The sequence below is a fragment of the Coregonus lavaretus genome (assembly GCF_964263955.1).
Source record: "Coregonus lavaretus genome assembly, contig: HAP1_SCAFFOLD_2655, whole genome shotgun sequence".
Lineage (NCBI taxonomy): Eukaryota > Metazoa > Chordata > Actinopteri > Salmoniformes > Salmonidae > Coregonus > Coregonus lavaretus.
Window position 1 is genome coordinate 1 of NW_028162270.1, and position 22,412 is coordinate 22,412.

General features: G+C 44.1%; 2 protein-coding genes across 2 annotated transcripts in view; one reads left to right on the plus strand and one right to left on the minus strand.

Moving 5' to 3' along the window:
* Positions 1-11: 11 nt before the first annotated feature.
* Positions 12-1,789, plus strand: LOC311119402 (uncharacterized protein; the record flags this gene model as incomplete). Its single annotated transcript, XM_084194103.1, has 2 exons — positions 12-267; positions 507-1,789. 2 exons carry the CDS (start codon positions 12-14, stop codon positions 686-688), a joined length of 438 nt encoding a protein of 145 aa, XP_084050229.1. The 3' UTR covers positions 689-1,789.
* A 2,190-nt stretch (positions 1,790-3,979) lies between these two features.
* Positions 3,980-22,412, minus strand: part of LOC311119401 (ryanodine receptor 3-like) — a gene marked incomplete at both ends in the record, with an annotated part of 72,809 nt that continues 54,376 nt past the window's right edge. Inside the window, 18 exons of the mRNA XM_084194102.1 lie at positions 3,980-4,075; positions 6,118-6,169; positions 6,349-6,449; positions 6,609-6,673; positions 7,113-7,269; positions 8,443-8,577; positions 9,437-9,583; positions 9,852-9,912; positions 15,137-15,264; positions 15,667-15,709; positions 16,007-16,137; positions 16,710-16,895; positions 18,692-18,778; positions 19,153-19,321; positions 19,656-19,699; positions 19,855-20,141; positions 20,270-21,277; positions 21,583-21,664. Of these exons, the coding sequence (XP_084050228.1) occupies positions 3,980-4,075; positions 6,118-6,169; positions 6,349-6,449; positions 6,609-6,673; positions 7,113-7,269; positions 8,443-8,577; positions 9,437-9,583; positions 9,852-9,912; positions 15,137-15,264; positions 15,667-15,709; positions 16,007-16,137; positions 16,710-16,895; positions 18,692-18,778; positions 19,153-19,321; positions 19,656-19,699; positions 19,855-20,141; positions 20,270-21,277; positions 21,583-21,664 (2,979 nt within the window). The remainder of the gene's footprint in view (positions 4,076-6,117; positions 6,170-6,348; positions 6,450-6,608; positions 6,674-7,112; positions 7,270-8,442; positions 8,578-9,436; positions 9,584-9,851; positions 9,913-15,136; positions 15,265-15,666; positions 15,710-16,006; positions 16,138-16,709; positions 16,896-18,691; positions 18,779-19,152; positions 19,322-19,655; positions 19,700-19,854; positions 20,142-20,269; positions 21,278-21,582; positions 21,665-22,412) is intronic.

Sequence of the window (22,412 nt, forward strand, 5' to 3'; positions counted from 1 at the left end):
AGCTACCCACTATGACCTTGGCACCCAAACAGGACTCTGTAGCGCTGGGTATGTTCAAGCCTCCTGTCCCAGCAGCTCAGAAAGGCCTTACTCCAAGCCTTGGCGTTTCCTGTGCTGTGAGCACAGCCCCATGCACTGTTCCTCTGGGCTCCTCAGCAGCCAAGACTCCTGTGGTGGATGACATGGATAAGGAGTTGGACCAGCTGCTCACCCTACAGAGCCCATTCTCAGAACCTTCTGGCAGGCTTGTGGAGGTTCCAGATAAACGTGAGTACTGTTCTGCAACGTTGTAATTAGATTATACAAGGTTGCAGATCAATTCAGTGCGGGAAAAAATACCTTGTTGCTTCAACAACCCATCACTTAACAGTAACCTAAAGAAAGGCGTTGATAATTTGCTAGCAACATACAGAGAAACAAGATGGAATGTTGTTGGTTCATCCACTTTATCTGTGTGAGTACTAGGGAGAGTGCAACTTTCTGTGGTTTATTTTTTTTTCCATCAGCATTAGAGGAGAGGGAGGAGCTGGTTCCAGAGGAGGAGAGGGAGGATAAGAAGCAGGAGACACAGCAGGTCAAGGAGGAGATTCAGAAGGAGGATGTGGCTGCACCTCCTAAGGCAGAGGTAGCAAAGGAGGTGGTGACAGAGGAGGACCTGGAAGACTGGCTGGACAGCATGATCTCCTGACCTCTGACCCTGTCACACAGCCTGGCCTGGGAGCAGGACCGTCCAGTCCCCCTCAGCCCGCAACTCAGCCCCCAACTCAGCCTTAACAGTCACGATGACCTCTGACCCTGTCACACAGCCTGGCCTGGGAGCAGGACCGTCCAGTCCCCCTCAGCCCGCAACTCAGCCCTTAACAGTCACGATGACCTCTGACCCTGTCACACAGCCTGGCCTGGGAGCAGGACCGTCCAGTCCCCCTCAGCCCTCAACTCAGCCCCCAACTCAGCCCTTAACAGTCACGATGAGGAGTACCTCCAGCCCGCAACTCAGCCCTTAACAGTCACGATGACCTCTGACCCTATCACACAGCCTGGCCTGGGAGCAGGACCGTCCAGTCCCCCTCAGCCCGCAACTCAGCCCGCAACTCAGCCTTAACAGTCACGATGAGGAGTACCTCCCTTAGCTCCGTAACTCAGCCCCCTAACAGTCTTACATCATATTCTACTCCACCACTGCACAGTCAAGACATGGAGCACTGCTTATATAACAGCAGATTCATTAATTGACATTTCATGATGGACAATCATTAGATCGACTTTGGATGAAGGCATTGTTGATTTAAGATAGCCAATTATAGAATATACTTTTCACAAATGCTGTTGTTGGGAGTTCTTTCCCTCCCATTTGACTGATTCACATGTCAAATCCCATGTTGTCTCCATCCTACCGACTACCCTGGATGGTCTGATAGCCTGAACTAGTGGCTTGTGGCTACAGAGATGGGACTGTGGGTCTGGCAGCAGAGCTCTGTGAGCTGATGCTGGTGTTTAACCGCGCTTTGTACCCTTCAAAGGATGGATCTTCTATTCCTTTTGCCTTGTCAGACACTGAAAGGGAGTCACACAGATTTCCCCTCTGAAAGGTTTCTGTAATGGGATCGGTGTTGTGAGTCAGTTGACAGCCCGTGGAATACAGACATGGTTTATTGGTTACTTTAGTCATTTCCATCCTCCCTTCTCGAAGATAAATGCAGTTTACCAAAGCTACTACATATATAAATAGCCATACAATAGCAGCTCACTGCTTTTCTGTCTTTGTGTGTTCAATAAATCCTGAACTGTGTTTTTTCCTCAGCGTGTAATTTCTACTACGGAAAGAACTGTGTACAGGCAGGCAAGGACACTATAGTTTGGGAACAATGGGTATATAGATTTTACACAACATATATATATTTTATTTTTTTCCTAAAAAGCTATCCCTACTGTAGCTAGGTCATTCTAATCTAATCCACAACCTAGAGCACTAAGGGTGTCAAGGTTTCTCATTTAAGGCACATTGGCACATGATAAACAACTATAAAGGGGCTCAAGACTTACTCTTGAGGGACCCCTTTTTTTAAATGTCTCATCTCACCAAAGCTAATCAGATTCAGACCAAGTTCAAGAAAAAGGTAGAATGGATCTAATTTAATTTCTAGTGAAGATTCATTATCACCACCACAATTCACATTCTAGCGTCAATCTTGTATTTTGGTTCTCAGTTAATATCTAGGGTATTAATATCATGGCTGTAACCCTACACACATCAATGTCTCCACTCTACCACACGACACACATTGTTCAACAGTTTTGGGGTTAAGCAAGTGTCATCATAACAGATCAAATTAATATAAAACCATGTGTGTTCAAAGAGCGAACAAGGTGTCATCGACATGGTGTCACCGTGGCAGGTGACTTATCTTGACTTTACTTTCAATATAAATCCAAACACCAAGTCCAATCATCGTCTTCATCGTCAGTCTCTCCTCGGTAGTGGCTGGCCATTTCGATAGGTGAAACTGTATGATGGATACAACGGCAGCAGAAGAGCTATGTGGAGCTAGTTGTCATGTTCCGTTAAGGTTCAAGTGAGTTAGTCTTTCTCAGAGAGTGTTGTAGGGTAACTGGGTGGTGTTCTGGTGTCCTCTCTACCCAGAGAGTGTTGTTGGGTAACTGGGTGGTGTTCTGGTGTCCTCTCTACCCAGAGAGTGTTGTAGGGTAACTGGGTGGTGTTCTGGTGTCCTCTACCCAGAGAGTGTTGTAGGGTAACTGGGTGGTGTTCTGGTGTCCTCTCTACCCAGAGAGTGTTGTAGGGTAGCTGGGTAGTGTTCTGATGTCCTCTCTACCCAGAGAGTGTTGTTGGGTAACTGGGTAGTGTTCTGGTGTCCTCTACCCAGAGAGTGTTGTTGGGTAACTGGGTGGTGTTCTGGTGTCCTCTACCCAGAGAGTGTTGTTGGGTAACTGGGTGGTGTTCTGGTGTCCTCTACCCAGAGAGTGTTGTAGGGTAACTGGGTGGTGTTCTGGTGTCCTCTACCCAGAGAGTGTTGTTGGGTAACTGGGTAGTGTTCTGGTGTCCTCTACCCAGAGAGTGTTGTAGGGTAACTGGGTAGTGTTCTGGTGTCCTCTACCCAGTGAGTGTTGTAGGGTAACTGGGTGGTGTTCTGGTGTCCTCTCTACCCAGAGAGTGTTGTAGGGTAACTGGGTAATGTTCTGGTGTCCTCTACCCAGAGAGTGTTGTAGGGTAACTGGGTAGTGTTCTGGTGTCCTCTCTACCCAGAGAGTGTTGTAGGGTAACTGGGTGGTGTTCTGGTGTCCTCTACCCAGAGAGTGTTGTTGGGTAACTGGGTAGTGTTCTGGTGTCCTCTACCCAGAGAGTGTTGTAGGGTAACTGGGTAGTGTTAGGTGTCCTCTCTACCCAGGTAGGGTTGTAGGGTAGCTGGGTAATGTAGTGTTAGGTGTCCTCTCTACCCAGGTAGGGTTGTAGGGTAGCTGGGTAATGTAGTGTTAGGTGTCCTCTCTACCCAGGTAGGGTTGTAGGGTAGCTGGGTAATGTAGTGTTAGGTGTCCTCTCTACCCAGGTAGGGTTGTAGGGTAGCTGGGTAATGTAGTGTTAGGTGTCCTCTCTACCCAGGTAGGGTTGTAGGGTAGCTGGGTAATGTAGTGTTAGGTGTCCTCTCTACCCAGGTAGGGTTGTAGGGTAGCTGGGTAATGTAGTGTTAGGTGTCCTCTCTACCCAGGTAGGGTTGTAGGGTAGCTGGGTAATGTAGTGTTAGGTGTCCTCTCTACCCAGGTAGGGTTGTAGGGTAGCTGGGTAATGTAGTGTTAGGTGTCCTCTCTACCCAGGTAGGGTTGTAGGGTAGCTGGGTAATGTAGTGTTAGGTGTCCTCTCTACCCAGGTAGGGTTGTAGGGTAGCTGGGTAATGTAGTGTTAGGTGTCCTCTCTACCCAGGTAGGGTTGTAGGGTAGCTGGGTAATGTAGTGTTAGGTGTCCTCTCTACCCAAGCAGGTCCTCATACTGCTTCCTGAAACAGTCCCCAGCAGGGAAGAAGTCCCAGCATCTCTCCTGGTACATTTTCCACACATACGACTCCTGTCGAGGAAGAGGGAAATACACAAGAGTTAAAATGTTTCAGGAGTGAAAAGGTGTTTCAACTAGAAAAGGTAATTTTACATGAAGTCAAATTGTGTAGTGTGTTAAATAGACAACAGCATTTAGGAAAAGTCAAGGACAAAGGGGGACATGAGTTTAAAAATGGCAGCAATATTTCAATTTGAAATTCACATGACATTCAAAAGGCGTGACATCGTTGGCGGTTTATGGAGCGATTGCATTCATTTTTTTAAATATTAAAATTCAATATTTATATATTCAGTTTCAATATGGTAGATATTGCATTCATTATGTATCAAGTTTACAAACTATATTATTTAAAGTTGATCAAAGTTTAATATATTCAACAGTTTTCAAATTCAGTTTGATAAATTCTGATTCAAAACCAGAGACAACATCCTGGTACTTTGCAAGCCAGGAAATGTAGAGGAGAACCGATATAATCAAACGCTTTGTGGTAAACAGAAGCTTCTGGCGGTGTCCGAAGCCAATGTGTCATGTTTCATTTACTGTTTTCCTATGAATTTGTCTCTAGCATTTGAACCAATATCAGCTATTATAGCTATATCCCATTCCTGAAAGCTTAGACTCTCTCGAACATGGACATGCCTTCCCACTGGGCACACACTGGTTGAATCAACGTTTTTTCCACGTCATTTGAATGAAATTACATTGAACCAATGTGGAATAGACGTTGAATTGACGTCTGTGCCCAGTGGGTTCTGTTCCCATCTATGATGATCACAGGCCGCAAAGAACATGTAAGAAAGGAGTGTCACAAAAAAACATAATTTGGCCCCCATGAGAATACAGTTGAATAGCCCTATCATAGCCCTTCTAAGGATAGCCTTTCCACTCCCTATTTCATCTTTCTCTTGTGACTGACTGGGTTCGTACCAGGTCTCCTGCATGTCACAAGACTGTGTAAGCCCACTTAGCTAAAGCCCATAGGGATTAGTTCTGGAAGCTAACACAAGTCTTCAAGTCTCTAGCAAAGTTATTCATCAAAAGAGCATGGTTTATCTATCCACCTGTTACATTTCACCCCTCTTTGACCTCGTACTCAGAGAGCACGGCACTAATATAACTAACTGGGTTCCAAATCAGGCCTCCTGCACAACAACACTTTCAGTGGCAAGCAGAAGGATCTGTGCACCATTTAATGAGAGTGCAACAGAGGTGGTTTGGTGATCCATGCACGTGATGAGCAACCTTGGCTGAGACCTGAAGACGTGTTAGTTTGACAGATGGGGTTCTAACCCAGGTCTCCTGTGCGCCAGACAATGCAATCTGTCAGGTCTCAGACCAGTTACTCGTGTTCCAGAGAGTCTTAGCTTTCAGGAATGGGGTCATAATGGCTTATAGCCAAAACGGTTCAAACACTAGAGCCAAATTCATAGGGGAAAAAATTAATTAACCATTCCACATTGGCTTCAGAATTCACCAGAAGCTTCTGTTTACCACAGAGAGCGTTTGATTCTGTCTGTGCTCCTCTACCTTTCCTGGCTGGCAAAGTACCAGGATGTTGTCTCTGGTTTTGAAATCCGAATTTAGAGAACTGAATTTGAAAACTGAATCTGAATGCATCTGAGAAGTTGAATATATGAAACTTTCATAAACTTGAAATTATAGTTTGTAAACTTGATACACAGAAAATGAATGCAACATCTACCGTATTGAAAAGGAAGATATAAATATTGAATTTGAATATTCAATTAAAATTGAAATTGAATTTAAAAAATGAATGCAATATTCATTCAATTCAGTTTCAAATCATGAAATACAACATCAATTTATGAATTCAATGATTCAATGTGTGCATTACAAATTCAAACATATTCCATTCAAAGTCAATATCCTAATACAAATTCAAAATTATGGAATTCAAAATACAATTTCTGTTGGCACTGAAATCACTCCATAGTTCTTCTAGTGCTAATGTTTCAGGAGTGAAAAGTTGTTTCAATTACAGAGATTGAGACCTGTGTTCATATGATAAAGACATTTGTTTTTGTACGTACCTGGCCGGTGTGTTCAGTCTCGTCCTTGTTGATGAGGTACATCAGGAAGAAGCTGCGCAAGGAGAAAAGCGGTGTCAAAAGGTGGCCAGTTTGATCAAATATTAGCTCAGGCTTTCATCCAGAGCATCCTTGGTTAAGCACATCTAATTAAATTCAAAAACGAGACCCTTTTATGGCACAGCTCTGGTCGTATGTGCTTTAAACAACGTCATCATGTCACTATGTACTCACAGGTAGTTGGCCAGGTTGTGCTCTTGTAAGGTGTGAGTCTCAAAGCCGTGGGGTGTCGTGTCAAAGTAGTCGTTTCCAATACCACAGATGAAGCATTTAGTCTACAGCAAGAGGATGGAATGTGTTTACCCAATCAAGATACATTCCCCTCCCCTAACATATTGCGTTTATTCAAGAAGATGCAATGTTCTGTTGTGAAGAATATGCTTATTCCTAACATTGATACAGTTGGTTCTAGGTGAGACCAGGTGAACTCTTACCTCCATATCCTCCTTCACCTGCTCCTGCTGGTCTCTCAGTTCCCCAAACGCATCAATAATCAAACCTGTAGTATTGAACAAAGACAGCATTTTAACTTCACAAGGATTACATGGGAAAGTCCTCTCAGCTGTTCTGAAAAGCAGGGGCCTCAGAGTAGGAGTGCTGATTTAGGATCACACCTTTTTAGATCACAACGGGTAAGATTACATGGACGGGGGGGGGGACCTGATCCTAGATCCCCCAAAGAACCTAGTAATAGTTTAATTTGAGTTTATTCTAGTGTACATGGCAGCCAAAAGCTGAATTGTGTATACATCAGGAAATCCAAGAAAACTAATGTGATACAGTATCAAGAAAGTTCAGGGGTCAATTCCATTTAAATTCCAGTCGATTCAGAAAGTAAAACACATTCTAATTCAAAATGTTATCTGTTGAAATTGAAAAGCATTGAAGAGAATTTCAGTGTACTTCCTGAATTGACCCCAACCCTGGTCGTAGCGTACCCTGAATGATGGCCAGGAGGATGACAATGACGAAGAAGAAGAAGGTGATGTCAAAGAGGATACGCCACAGCTCGTAGGGGTCTCCCGCCGGGTCCTCCAGCTCATCACCGATACCACCGCCGGCCCTCACCCCCGCGTACAGGTGGAACAGATAGCACTGAGGAGGAGATACAGGTGGAACAGATAGCACTGAGGAGGAGATACAGGTGGAACAGATAGCACTGAGGAGGAGATACAGGTGGAACAGATAGCACTGAGGAGGAGATACAGGTGGAACAGATAGCACTGAGGAGGAGATACAGGTGGAACAGATAGCACTGAGGAGGAGATACAGGTGGAACAGATAGCACCGAGGAGGAGATACAGGTGGAACAGATAGCACTGAGGAGGAGATACAGGTGGAACAGATAGCACTGAGGAGGAGATACAGGTGGAACAGATAGCACTGGAGGAGATACAGGTGGAACAGATAGCACTGAGGAGGAGATACAGGTGGAACAGATAGCACTGAGGAGGAGATACAGGTGGAACAGATAGCACTGAGGAGGAGATACAGGTGGAACAGATAGCACCGAGGAGGAGATACAGGTGGAACAGATAGCACTGAGGAGGAGATACAGGTGGAACAGATAGCACTGAGGAGGAGATACAGGTGGAACAGATAGCACTGGAGGAGATACAGGTGGAACAGATAGCACTGAGGAGGAGATACAGGTGGAACAGATAGCACTGAGGAGGAGATACAGGTGGAACAGATAGCACTGAGGAGGAGATACAGGTGGAACAGATAGCACTGAGGAGGATATACAGGTGGAACAGATAGCACTGAGGAGGATATACAGGTGGAACAGATAGCACTGAGGAGGAGATACAGGTGGAACAGATAGCACTGAGGAGGATATACAGGTGGAACAGATAGCACTGAGGAGGAGATACAGGTGGAACAGATGGCACTGAGGAGGAGAAGCGAGGGAGGGGAGGAGGGGGCTTTAAAACTCAATCTTTCAAAAAAAGACTGATACAAGTGTAAACGTTGTGCTTTATGTAGTAAAGGATGAAGACGGGGCTTTTAAACTCCTCCTTATTCAACAATCTGAGTGATATACTGTACACTAGTGTGAAGGATATGCAGCAGGGTTGACACCATTTCTGGATCCCTTCCTACAACATGTTCTGTGAGTTGTGGAATGAACTCTAACCAAGCCATCTATTACTGGGTTATCTTAAGAACGTAATGTTTGAAGGATGTGCATGACTAACTGATACATGCTATGACACAGTATCAATACTACAGCAGTGAGTAGAGGTGTGTGTGTGTGAATAGACTTACAGTCATCATGTCGTCACACTTCATGTCAGGTGCGTCCTCGTCCTCACTCTTGTTGTAGAACTTCCTGAAGAAGTTGAAGGCCACCACGGTGTAGAGATACACCACCACCGCCAACAGACCTACAGTCAGCACCAACTGTACAGAGACAGAGAGAGAGACAGATAGAGAGGGGGAGAGAGACAGATAGAGAGGGAGAGACAGAGATTGAGGGAGAGAGAGATGGAGAGAGACAGAGAGGGGGTCATTGTTAGTGAAGATGTTGAAGGCCACCACGGTGTACAGATACACTGCCAACAGACAGTCAGCACCAACTGGAGAGAGGAAATTAATATTCTCAGCATACAGAAATGTAAATTGTGTTGAGACCTGTGTCACATGCACTTTAAAGAAACATGACTTCACTTGACTTGAGAGAGGATAACAACCGCGTTCCTCCACACTGGCTTCCAGTCGAAGCTCCCATCCACTACAGAGCATGGTACCTGCCTACGGAGCAGCAAGAGGAACTACCTTCAGGCTATGCTCAAACCCTACACCCCAAACCGAGCACTCCGTTCTGCCACCTCTGGTCTCTTGGTCCTCCCATCCCTACGGGAGGGCAGCTCCTGTTCAGCCCAGTCCAAGCTCTTCTCTGTCCTGACACCCCAATGGTGGAACCAGCTTCCCCCTGAAGTTAGAACAGCAAAGTCCCTGCCCATCTTACGAAAATATCTGAAACCCTACCTCTTCAAAGAGTATTTTAAATAATCTCACCGCCCCACCCAAAAATAAAATAAAAGCCTTTTGAGAACTAAAACTAGCACTTGACTTTTTCCCCCCTTACTCGCTCTTACAGCTAGTGACCACACTGCAGAGCTGCATCCAGAACAAGATTCATGACAACAACAAAAAAAAACGCTAACCTGCATTGAGATGTCCCCCTGATCTACAGTCTAGTGATTAAAACGTCTGTGTGGCCTTCTGACGGTGTCTGGTGGTTATTATCGCCACATGCCTGTTTTCCGTTGTGAGTGACGGAGGACAGGATGGTCCTCAGGGTCTTGAAGCCCATGGCGATGTCCAGAAGATGGGCGGCGAAGAAGAAGTTGTTGTAGTGACCCAGGATGGACATGGTGGCGTACCAGATCAGGTACAGGAACGACTGCAAATGACAAGAACAAGGAAAAGTCAAGCTCAGTCCGTCGCTTTTTCAGTCTAAAATCAACTTTTCCCTTTTGTGCTTGCCGATTGTTAAGGGACTTGATAGGTGTAAGCAATATGGTGATGGCTCCAGCTAGCCTTCTAATGGCCTCAGGGTGGTTAGACCATACTGCTTACTACCTATCCAGAGCCTTATTGCCAGCCACAAACACTGAAGGGGGAGGGGCTGGGTTGACAGTTTTGGCTTTATTGAGGGAGTAAACACTTACGTTGTCAGTCAGCACCACTCCCATTTTCCAGATGTGGTACTTGGTGTCGATAGAGCTCAACCTGCCATTAGGAAACAGACAGTTGTTTCTTAGCGTTGAATTAAATTTAACCACACATTCACAATACAGGATCATGTCATTTTACTGTGTTGATATGAGAGGATTACTTTCTCACCAGCGGTTAACTAAACTGAGATTCTATGTTTATCACTGTGTTCATTACCAGTGCATCAGCCAGCATTCACATTATTATGAGTTTTGTTAAGATTATATGAGAATATAGTATGTCTGTGTGTATATATATATATATGTATACACACACAGCTGTGGAAAAAAATCAAGAGACCACTGCAAATGTTTCTTAAATCAGCATCTCTACATGTATGACAGCCATTCCATTCCAGTGTCTGTTGAATTCCAACACAGGCACACCTCATTCTACTGAATTAGGTACTGATTAGGTGATCACATGAACCAGATCTTATTTAACGAGGAAAAGTATAAAAACCACTGCTGTGGTCATCACTATCCTCTTGCAATAGGACTAGCTGGATGGCAAAAACAGTGCTAATAGTACCTCAAAAGTAATTTTAATAAAAAAATAACAATTGACCATGCAAAAAGAGTTGAAAAGGAAAGTTTTGAGTGAGAAAAAGGAGGTTTCAATTCTGTCTTTACTGGCAGAGGGATACAGTGAGCGTCAGGTCGCTTCCATCCTTAAAATTTCAAAGACGGCGGTTCATAAGAACAAGGTCAAGCAGCAGACATTGGGGACAACAAAGCTACAGACCGGCAGAGGGCGAAAACGACTCTCTACTGACCGGGATGACCGCCAACTCATTTGAATGTCACTCAACAACCGTAGGATGACATCAAGTGACCTACAAAAAGAATGGCAAACGGCAGCTGGAGTGAAGTGCACGGTGACGACGGTTCGAAACAGGCTCCTAGGGGCAGGGCTGAAGTCGTGCAAAGCTAGAAAAAAAGCCCTTCATCAATGAGAAGCAAAGAAGAGCCAGGCTGAAGTTTGCAAAAGACCATAAGGATTGGACCGTAGAGGACAGGAGTAAGGTCATCTTCTCTGATGAGTCCAATTTTCAGCTTTGCCCAACACCTGGTCGTCTAATGGTTAGACGGAGACCTGGAGAGGCCTACAAGCCACAGTGTCTCGCACCCACTGTGAAATTTGGTGGAGGATCGGTGATGATCTAGGGGTGCTTCAGCAAGGCTGGAATTGGGCAGATTTGTCTTTGTGAAGGACGCATGAATCAAGCCACGTACAAGGTTGTCCTGGAAGAAAACTTGCTTCCCTTTGCTCCGACATTGTTCCCCAACTTTGAGGATTGGTTTTTCCAGCAGGACAATGCGCCATGCCACACAGCCAGGTCAATCAAGGTGTGGATGGAGGACCACCAGATCAAGACCCTGTCATGGCCAGCCCAATCTCCAGACCTGAACCCCATTGAAAACTTCTGGAATGTGATCAAGAGTAAGATGGATGGTCACAAGCCATCAAACAAAGCCGAGCTGCTTGAATTTTTTTGAACTCTTCCTAAGTTAAAACATTAGTATTGTGTTGTTTAAAAATGAACATGAACTTATTTTCTTTGCATTATTTATTTATTTATTTATTTATTTATTATTATTTTGTTATTTTGACCAGTTGTCATTTTCTGCAAATAAATGCTCTAAATGACAATATTTTTATTTGGAATTTGGGAGAAATGTTGTCAGTAGTTTATAGAATAAAACAAAAATGTTATTTTTACCCAAACACATACCTATAAATAGTAAAACCAGAGAAACTGATAATTTTGCAGTGGTTTCTTAATTTTTTCTGCAGCTGTATATATATACAGTGGGGTAAAAAAGTATTTAGTCAGCCACCAATTGTGCAAGTTCTCCCACTTAAAGAGATGAGAGAGGCCTGTAATTTTCATCATAGGTTCACATCAACTATGACAGACAAATTGAGAAAAAAAAATCCAGAAAATCACATTGTAGGATTTTTAATGAATTTATTTGCAAATTATGGTGGAAAATAAGTATTTGGTCACCTACAAACAAGCAAGATTTCTGGCTCTCACAGACCTGTAACTTCTTCTTTAAGAGGCTCCTCTGTCCTCCACTCGTTACCTGTATTAATGGCACCTGTTTGAACTTGTTATCAGTATAAAAGACACCTGTCCACAACCTCAAACAGTCACACTCCAAACTCCACTATGGCCAAGACCAAAGAGCTGTCAAAGGACACCAGAAACAAAATTGTAGACCTGCACCAGGCTGGGAAGACTGAAACTGCAATAGGTAAGCAGCTTGGTTTGAAGAAATCAACTGTGGGAGCAATTATTAGGAAATGGAAGACATACAAGACCACTGATAATCTCCCTCGATCTGGGGCTCCACGCAAGATCTCACCCCGCGGGGTCAAAATGATCACAAGAACAGTGAGCAAAAATGCCAGAACCACATGGGGGGACCTAGTGAATGACCTGCAGAGAGCTGGGACCAAAGTAACAAAGCCTACCATCAGTAACACACTACGCCGCCAGGGACTCAAATCCTGCAGTGCAGACGTGTCCCCCTGCTTAAGCCAGTACATGTCCAGGCCTGTCTGAAGTTTGCTAGAGTGCATTTGGATGATCCAGAAGAGGATTGGGAGAATGTCATATGGTCAGATGAAACCAAAATAGAACTTTTTGGTAAAAACTCAATTCGTCGTGTTTGGAGGACAAAGAATGCTGAGTTGCATCCAAAGAACACCATACCTACTGTGAAGCATGGGGGTGGAAACATCATGCTTTGGGGCTGTTTTTCTGCAAAGGGACCAGGACGACTGATCCGTGTAAAGGAAAGAATGAATGGGGCCATGTATCGTGAGATTTTGAGTGAAAACCTCCTTCCATCAGCAAGGGCATTGAAGATGAAACGTGGCTGGGTCTTTCAGCATGACAATGATCCCAAACACACCGCCCGGGCAACGAAGGAGTGGCTTCGTAAGAAGCATTTCAAGGTCCTGGAGTGGCCTAGCCAGTCTCCAGATCTCAACCCCATAGAAAATCTTTGGAGGGAGTTGAAAGTCCGTGTTGCCCAGCGACAGCCCCAAAACATCACTGCTCTAGAGGAGATCTGCATGGAGGAATGGGCCAAAATACCAGCAACAGTGTGTGAAAACCTTGTGAAGACTTACAGAAAACGTTTGACCTGTGTCATTGCCAACAAAGGGTATATAACAAAGTATTGAAAAACTTTTGTTATTGACCAAATACTTATTTTCCACCATAATTTGCAAATAAATTCATTAATAATCCTACAATGTGATTTTCTGGATTTTTTTTCTCATTTTGTCTGTCATAGTTGACGTGTACCTATGATGAAAATTACAGGCCTCTCTCATCTTTTTAAGTGGGAGAACTTGCACAATTGGTGGCTGACTAAATACTTTTTTTCCCCACTGTGTGTGTGTATATATATATATATATATATATATATATGTATATGTGTGTGTGTGTATATTTACACAGTATCTCACAAAAGTGAGTACACCCCTCACATTTTTGTAAATATTTGAGTAAATCTTTTCATGTGACAACACTGAAGAAATGACACTTTGCTACAATGTAAAGTAGTGTAAATTTACTGTCCCCTCAAAATAACACAACACACAGCCATTAATGTCTAAACCGCTGGCAACAAAAGTGAGTACACCCCTAAGTGAAAATGTCCAAATTGGGCCCAAAGTGTCAATATTTTGTGTGGCCACCATCATTTTCCAGCACTGCCTTAACCCTCTTGGGCATGGAGTTCACCAGAGCTTCACAGGTTGCCACTGGAGTCCTCTTCCACTCCTCCATGACGACATCACGGAGCTGGTGGATGTTAGAGAACTTGCACTCCTCCACCTTCCATTTGAGGATGCCCCACAGATGCTCAATAGGGTTTAGGTCTGGAGACATGCTTGGCCAGTCCATCACCTTTACCCTCAGCTTCTTTAGCAAGGCAGTGGTCGTCTTGGAGGTGTGTTTGGGGTCGTTATCATGTTGGAATACTGCCCTGCGGCCCAGTCTCCGAAGGGAGGGGATCATGCTCTGCTTCAATATGTCACAGTACATGTTGGCATTCATGGTTCCCTCAATGAACTGTAGCTCCCCAGTGCCGGCAGCACTCATGCAGCCCCAGACCATGACACTCCCACCACCATGCTTGACTGTAGGCAAGACACACTTTTCTTTGTACACCTCACCTGGTTGCCGCCACACACGCTTGACACCATCTGAACCAAATAAGTTTATCTTGGTCTCATCAGACCACAGGACATGGTTCCAGTAATCCATGTCCTTAGTCTGCTTGTCTTCAGCAAACTGTTTGCGGGCTTTCTTGTGCATCATCTTTAGAAGAGGCTTCCTTCTGGGACGACAGCCATGCAGACCAATTTGATGCAGTGTGGGGCGTATGGTCTGAGCACTGACAGGCTGACCCCCCACCCCTTCAACCTCTGCAGCAATGCTGGCAGCACTCATACGTCTATTTCCCAAAGACAACCTCTGGATATGACGCTGAGCACGTGCACTCAACTTCTTTGGTCGACAATGGAGAGGCCTGTTCTGAGTGGAACCTGTCCTGTTAAACCGCTGTATGGTCTTGGCCACCGTGCTGCAGCTCAGTTTCAGGGTCTTGGCAATCTTCTTATAGCCCAGGCCATCTTTATGTAGAGCAACAATTCTTTTTTTCAGATCCTCAGAGAGTTCTTTGCCATGAGGTGCCATGTTGAACTTCCAGTGACCAGTATGAGGGAGTGTGAGAGCGATGACACCAAATTTAACACACCTTCTCCCCATTCACACCTGAGACCTTGTAACACTAACGAGTCACATGACACCGGGGAGGGAAAATGGCTAATTGGGCCCAATTTGGACATTTTCACTTAGGGGTGTACTCACTTTTGTTGCCAGCGGTTTAGACATTAATGGCTGTGTTGAGTTATTTTGAGGGGACAGCAAATATACACTGTCATACAAGCTGTACACTCACTACTTTACATTGTAGCAAAGTGTCATTTCTTCAGTGTTGTCATATGAAAATATATACTCAAATATTTACAAAATATTAACTTTTGTGAGATACTGTATATTTTTGCAAGAGAAAAAAAAACATATGGGGGATTGGAAGTGATGCAGACAATTACATTGGTGGAAGTAACAATATATCTGCAATATTAAAGCTGATCTACCCCCTAAAAAATAAAAAAATAAAAAAGGATTATATGAGAAGAGTGGATGTCTCACCAGGATACAAGAGAAGCCGCCTCCACCACGGTCTCCTGAGTAGGGTCGAAGTCCAGAGCACTCTTGTCCAGACCCAGCAGCTCAGCTATCCGCTCAGCTCCATACAGGTCTCCATACTTATTAATGACCTATAGCCAGAACAGACAAAAACAGGTCTCCATACTTATTAATGACCTATAGACAGACAAATACAGGTCTCTATACTAATTAATGACCTATAGACAGAACAGACAAATACAGGTCTCCATACTTATTAATGACCTATAGACAGAACAGACAAATACAGGTCTCCATACTTATTAATGACCTATAGACAGAACAGACAAATACGAAAACTATAGTTTGCCAAAACTATAGTTTGTTTAGAGTGGTTGAAACTTCCGACTTCAACTGTACATTTGATTTGGGTTTATAAGATTGTTATACCACAGTATGTAGTTATATGTGTATAGTATTAGTGTGGAATTATGTGAATAAGACTATAATTTTTGTAAAAAAATGTTTTACATTAGCTCTGAAATCCCACGTACCTTCCGTTTGATGAACTTGTCCCAGTAGTTATTGGGGAAGGATCTGCAGACACATACGAGGGACAGTAGACATAGATCAGACTTCAAAAGTAGTTCAATACCTATAACTCTATTAGGAACATTCATCTGAAGCTGGTGACGTTTTCAACTGACTTTTGAATATGAGTGTACATGGGCAGGAGCTTACCGGAACTGTATACCGACACCTCAAATGTTCTACTGCACCTCTTATAGATTAGCTCAAAAGTATTGTGGAGTTCCTGCAACTGAATATAAACAGTACCGGCACCCAAAATGAGTACCGGCACCTATTCAGGTGTTCCTCTGTGGTATGACTCACGGGGTGTTGATGACGAGGCGGTCCCACTGTCCTGTGATGTCATCGTCTGCAGGCTGCTCTGTGATATAGAGACCTTCAAACTCCAACAGCCTGGCGATCCCCTTCTCTCTCTTAAACACCACCAGAGGCACCTGGGTAGGATATGGATGACATAGAGAACGGGTGAGAGGAGGAACACGGAGGAAGAAGAGAATAGACTGGAATGACAGACACAGACACACAAAGAAAGAAAGAAAGAAAGAAGAAAGAAAGACAAAAAGAAAGACAAAAAGAAATAAAGACAAAAAGAAAGAAAGAAAATAAATAAAGAAAGAAAGAAAGAAAGAAAGAAAGACAAAAAGAAAGAAAATAAATAAAGAAAGAAAGAAAGAAAGACAAAAAGAAAATAAAGAAAGAAAGAAAGAAAGAAAGACAAAAAGAAAGAAAATAAAGAAAGAAAGAAAGAAAGACAAAAAGACAAAAAGAAAGAAAGAAAATAAAGAAAGAAAGAAATAAAGAAAATAAAGAAAGAAAGAAAGAAAGAAAAAAGAAAGAAAGAAAAAAAGAGAAAGAAAAAAAGAATGAAAGAAAATAAAGAAAGAAAGAAAGAAAGAAAGAAAGAAAGAAAGGAGATAGTGATGTTGTGCATTGATGGGATCAGTTGACCGTAATAATCACCAGTCATACTGATTGATAGATTGATTGATTAAATGATTGTAATCACCTTGAGGAAGTAGTATCCCACCAAGCAGAGGATAGAGAGAGCAGTGTGGAATACAGCCAGAAAACACAGAATAGGGGCCATGTAGCCTGTACTCTCCTCCAGGACAAAGTACTCCTCACCACCTTCATCATCATCATCATCAGAACTAGTCCAGGAGTCATCCTCATCATCCTCATCAGCAGTCACCTGAGGGAAAATGAACCACAGAGAAAATGGGTTTTTATTTCTATGACAGATATGGTAAAATCCCAGCAAACACACAACCACCTCACAACGTTGTCTCAAAGTTGACACACAATAGTCTGGTTATTGACAAGAATGTACAGTGCATTCGGAAAGTATTCAGACCCCTGGACTTTTTCCACACTTTGTTACGTTACAGCCTTATTTCTAAAATGGATTAAATAAATAAAAAATCACCCCATAATACCCCATAATGACAAAGCAAAAACAGGTTTTTAGAAAATGACCCTTTGCTATGAGACTCGAAATTGAGCTCAGGTGCATCCTATTTCCATTGATCATCCTTGAGATGTTTCTACAACTTGATTGGAGTCCACCTGTGGTAAATTCAATTGATTGGACATGATTTGGAAAGTCACATACCGGTCTTTATACGGTCCCACTGTTGACAGGGCATATCAGAGCAAAAACCAAACCATGAGGTCGAAGGAATTGTCCGTAGAGCTCTGAGACAGGATTGTTTTAAGGCACAGATCTGGGGAAGGGTACCAAAACATTTCTGCAGCATTGAAGGTCCCCAAGAACACAGTGGCCTCCATCATTCTTAAATGGAAGAAGTTTGGAACCACCAAGACTCTTCCTAGAGCTGGCCGCCCGGCCAAATTGAGCAATCGGGGGAGAAGGGCCTTGGTCAGGGAGGTGACCAAGAACCCGATGGCCACTCTGACAGAGCTCTAGAGTTCCTCTGTGGAGATGGGAGAACCTTCCAGAAGGACAACTATCTCTGCAGCACTCCACCAATCAGGCCTTTATGGCAGAGTGGCCAGATGGAAGCCACTCCTCAGTAAAAGGCACATGACAGCCTGCTTGGAGTTTGCCAAAAGGCACCTAAAGGACTCTCAGACCATGAGAAACAAGATTATCTGGTCTGATGAAACCAAGATTGAAGTCTTTGGCCTGAATGCTAAGCATCACATCTGGAGGAAACCTGGCACCATCCCAACGGTGAAGCATGGTGGTGGCAGCATCATGCTGTGGGGATGTTTTTCCACAGCAGGGAGTGGGAGACTAGTCAGGATCGAGGGAAAGATGAACGGAGCAAAGTACAGAGATATCCTTGATGAAACCCGGCTCAAGAGCGCTCAGGACCTCAGACTGGGGTGAAAGTTCACCTTCCAACAGGACAGCGGCCCAAAGCACACAGCCAAGACAACGCAGGAGTGGCTTCGGGACAAGTCTCTGAATGTCCTTGAGTGGCCCAGCCAGAGCCCGGCTTGAACCCGATCGAACATCTCTGGAGAGACCTGAAAATAGCTGTGCAGCGACACTCCCCATCCAACCTGGCAGAGCTTGAGAGGATCTGCAGAGAAGAATGGGAGTAACTCACCAAATACAGGTGTGCCAAGCTTGTAGTGTCATACCCAAGAAGACTCGAGGCTGTAATCGCTTCAAAAGGTGCTTCAACAGAGTACTGAGTAAAGGGTCTGAATACTTATGTAAATGATATTAAAGTTGCTGTTTTTTATATACATTTTGCAAAAATGTCTAAAAACCTGTTTTTGCTTTGTCATTATGGGGTATTGTGTGTAGATTAATGAGGGGGAAAAAAACATTTAATCAATTTTAGAATGAGGCTGTAAAGTAACATTTAGAAAAATGGAAAAAGGGGTCTGAATACTTTCCCAAGGCACGGTCTGTATTATCTATGTATATCTTATTAGCTCCATCTCAGCATTAATCCTTTGCATCTTGTAGAAGAGAGTAAGAAAAACCCTGTAATGTGTAACACTGTAAATTACCCTGTAGAACAGTAGAATGAAGTTGATCGCAAACGCCACAAACAGAGCCAGGAAACGCATGTTGTAGAAGTTGCGAGCCAGCGTGTTCTGCAGACACATAGAACACAAAGTCAGACATTTAGCCATGATACATAGCGGTCTTCTGAGGTGAGCGTGACTGCAAAGAAGACGACCTGGAAGGTCACCATTGACAGCATGTGACAGGCAGAATAACAACATCTGTGTTTGAGAGCATCAATTCTGATCAGTCGCTGATCACCGACTAAACAAACTGACTGATCTTCAAATAATACGCAGTTATTTAGGATGCAAAGTGATTCCCAGATCAGTTATTCTGAAGTCTCCAACTGCAATATAATAATTACAATAATAATAAATATTCAAATTCTAGAGCGCATTTCCCACACTCAATACGCAAAGCTGTAGTCGATCTTGAACAAGCACAATGTCTGATGTATTACCAGTATCTTCGTCTGGTAGACCTCCAGCCCAGCCAAGAAGCTGGCAAAGAAGGAAGTAGGAGCCTCCTTTGATTGGCCGTTTCTGGACTTGGGGGCGGGCTTATCCTGAGCCACTTCCTCTTTAGGCTGCTCTGCCTTGACCTTGTCTTCCTTCTCCTTCTTCTCTGTGCTGTGAGAACACAAGATGACCGCCGATCTGTTATCGATCTGACACCAGCGCATACCTCTGACACCTCTTAGAGAGCTGAAACCCCAACACAACACAACACACTCTTTCATTTCATTCCATTATTTCAATTTTAAGAAATAATGAGCAATTAAGATCAGACTCTTATTTGCAATAACAAAGTGTCAAGATGCGAGAAACCGAGCACAAATAAAAAAAATAATAGAAAAAAACCTTTAAATAAAGTTGATTGAATTTAGATTTGAACATGCCCTCCATGTTACATAACTGAAGTAAACATATACACAGAGATAAATAAATGGTGTAGACCACTCACTCTGCTTTCTCTGGTTCAGACTCTGTTGGTTCAAAAGCGGCCTTCTACATGAGACAGACCACAGAAGGTTAGAGAGGATACTTATTGGTGACACCATCCATGTGAAACAAGCCCAGCATTTTACTGAGAACTGTTCATAGAGAATCAACATGTATTCCCTTTACCTACTGTTTTAGAGATGGGTCTACAGATTGCTCACCTTCTTCTCCACAGTGGCGGTGGTCTCAGCGGTCAGATTCTCAGAGACGTCTCCCAGTCCAGGATCTACATGTTTCAACCCTTCCCCTTTCTTTGGTGTCGGATTAATCATCTCCATCAAGATGTCCTGCTCTGCCTTGTCCGACGGTTTGATGGCCTGGTCTGTCCCGCCCGACACCGAATCACCCACCTCCGCCTTCTCTGTCTCCAACACGTCACCGTGGATACCGAACTGGGTGGGATCGGGCATGTTGCCCAAGATGTCTGTCACCTTCATGTTCTTGGCTCCTTCAAGTCAAATCAAATCAAACTGAATTTAAAGTACATTTAAACAAAACGTTGCAACACCCTTAACAGTAGCCTAAAACAATAAAACAAAAGAGATCAAACTAAAAAAGAAGATAAAAAGATCCCACCTTCGACGAGCCCGCCGCCGAACATGGATGACCAGATGAGGTGGAAGAATCCAAAGATGAGGCTGTAGATCCCCTTGAAGAACCCTGTGAAGAGAATCCAGAAGAAGGAGAAGAACCCAACGATCATCTCCTTCATGCTCAGCTTCTTGAACTTCTTGTACTGCTTCTTGAGGCTCTTGAAGGTCAGCATCTGTCTGAAGTTGGAGATCTTCTTCTTGGCGGAGACGCAGACCATGGTGAAAGCTGAGGAAGCCTCCAGCTTGCTCTCCTCTTCTTGCTCAGCCAGCTCTTCTAGCAAGTTGTGCAGCTCCTCCTCGTCCTCCTCCGGGCGCTCCACCACTTCTGGCTCCGAGATCTGAGACGCCAGCTGCATCTCAAAGATGGTGTCCTCGCAGAAGTTCACAAACATCTCCATCTTCTCGCTCTCTCCCCCCTCGTTGACCACGTCGAAGATGAACTGTCTCTTAGACTCTTTGACCTGTGGCTTCTCCCACTGCGTGCGGCTGGACTCACTGATCTCAAAGTAAACCCTCTCGATGCGCTTCCCTCCGCCCATGATCTCGATGCGGCCCAGGTATGGCTCAAAGTAGTTCAGCACGCTCTCGGCCGGTTCCAGGAAGGTGGCCAGACGGGGGTCGTGAGGCATGTGCTCAGAGAGGTTGGTGAGCAGCACGGCTACGTTAAAGCCGATGTCTTTGGCTGGCTCGTGGAACCGCTCCACAAACTCCTCGTAGTTGAACATGTCATTCTCGTCGGCCTCGGCGCAGGAGAGCAGGAACTCGATCTCTGACTGGGTATACTGCTTCTGGTTCTCCATGGACTTCTGGAAATCTTTCTTGGAGATCACCCCTTTGTTCTCGGGGTCGTACTCCCTGAAGTTGTCAGAGGTGGTCAGGTCCTTGATCTTGAGGAACATGTCGAAGAACTTGAGGATCATCTCTACGTTACTGGAGGACTCCACCAGAGTGTCTACCATCTGCTTCCCTATCGTTCCATTCACCACGTTGCCTAGGAGACACCACATAGGACTAGGAATCAATGGCGCGTTGCATTTGCATTCTTACTTACTAAATGACAAACTCACTTACTTTCCCTCCGTCCTTCCTCACTTAATTACAAACGGACTTACTTCATATTCACATATAACTTGTATTATGTGGATAACTACAGTATGTACCATCAGGTGATAGGTGTAAATCATTGACTGTATGGCGTAAATATATACGTTCAAACAAATGCTCCTGTGGTGACTGTAACCTGCCACGTCTTAAATGAGTCCTATTAGTGTTCTGAGTGAATCTGTAGGTTCTTACCCTCCAGCAGTGACAGCATCATCACCACCATGTCCTGCTGAAGATCCATCAACTCCTTCAGCAGCTCAATCTGACACGAGTCCTAGGAGGCACCAATCATTGGAAGAATTGCATTAATATTATTATTAATTTATTAGTATTTATTAATTATAACATGTATTTATGAAGCATTTTCATGATTTTACAATCTCAATAGCGCAGGTTGCATGCATTAAAAACACATAACCAAAGACCAAAAAAAAAAAGACATAAACAAAAACCAAAACAAAGACTAGCAGCACTAGGCGCTTCAGCACTCGGCAGTCCTGTTGTGTGAGCTTGTGTGGCCTACCACTTCGCGGCTAAGCTGTTGTTGTTCCTAGACATTTCCACTTCACGATAACAGCACTTACAGTTGACCGGGGCAGAAATTTAACAAACTGACTTGTTGGAAAGGTGGCATCCTATGACGATGCCACGTTGACTGAGAACATTGTCATTTACAGCATCTAATGACCTGGTTATTGATGTTGAGGATGTTTGGTGTGGTACTGTGTGGGTGAATCCTCTACTCTTTGAGGCTGTGTAGTAGTAAGTAAGCCTTGAGCTACAACGGCCCCCAGGGCAGGAACCTATCTCCTGTGTCTGTAGTGTCGGCAGTACACACAAGTACACCCCCTGGACAGGACGTTGATCTATTGAAATGTGAGTGATTTTTATATGATCAGTTTTATATTGGAGAGACGTTGGCGACGACAGTGAGCGTTGACTGACAGGAAGCAGAGGGCCACTGACTGCAACTCCAGGATAGCAGGGTAGCTCGCAGGACGCTGGACTGGGCCAGTAGTTTA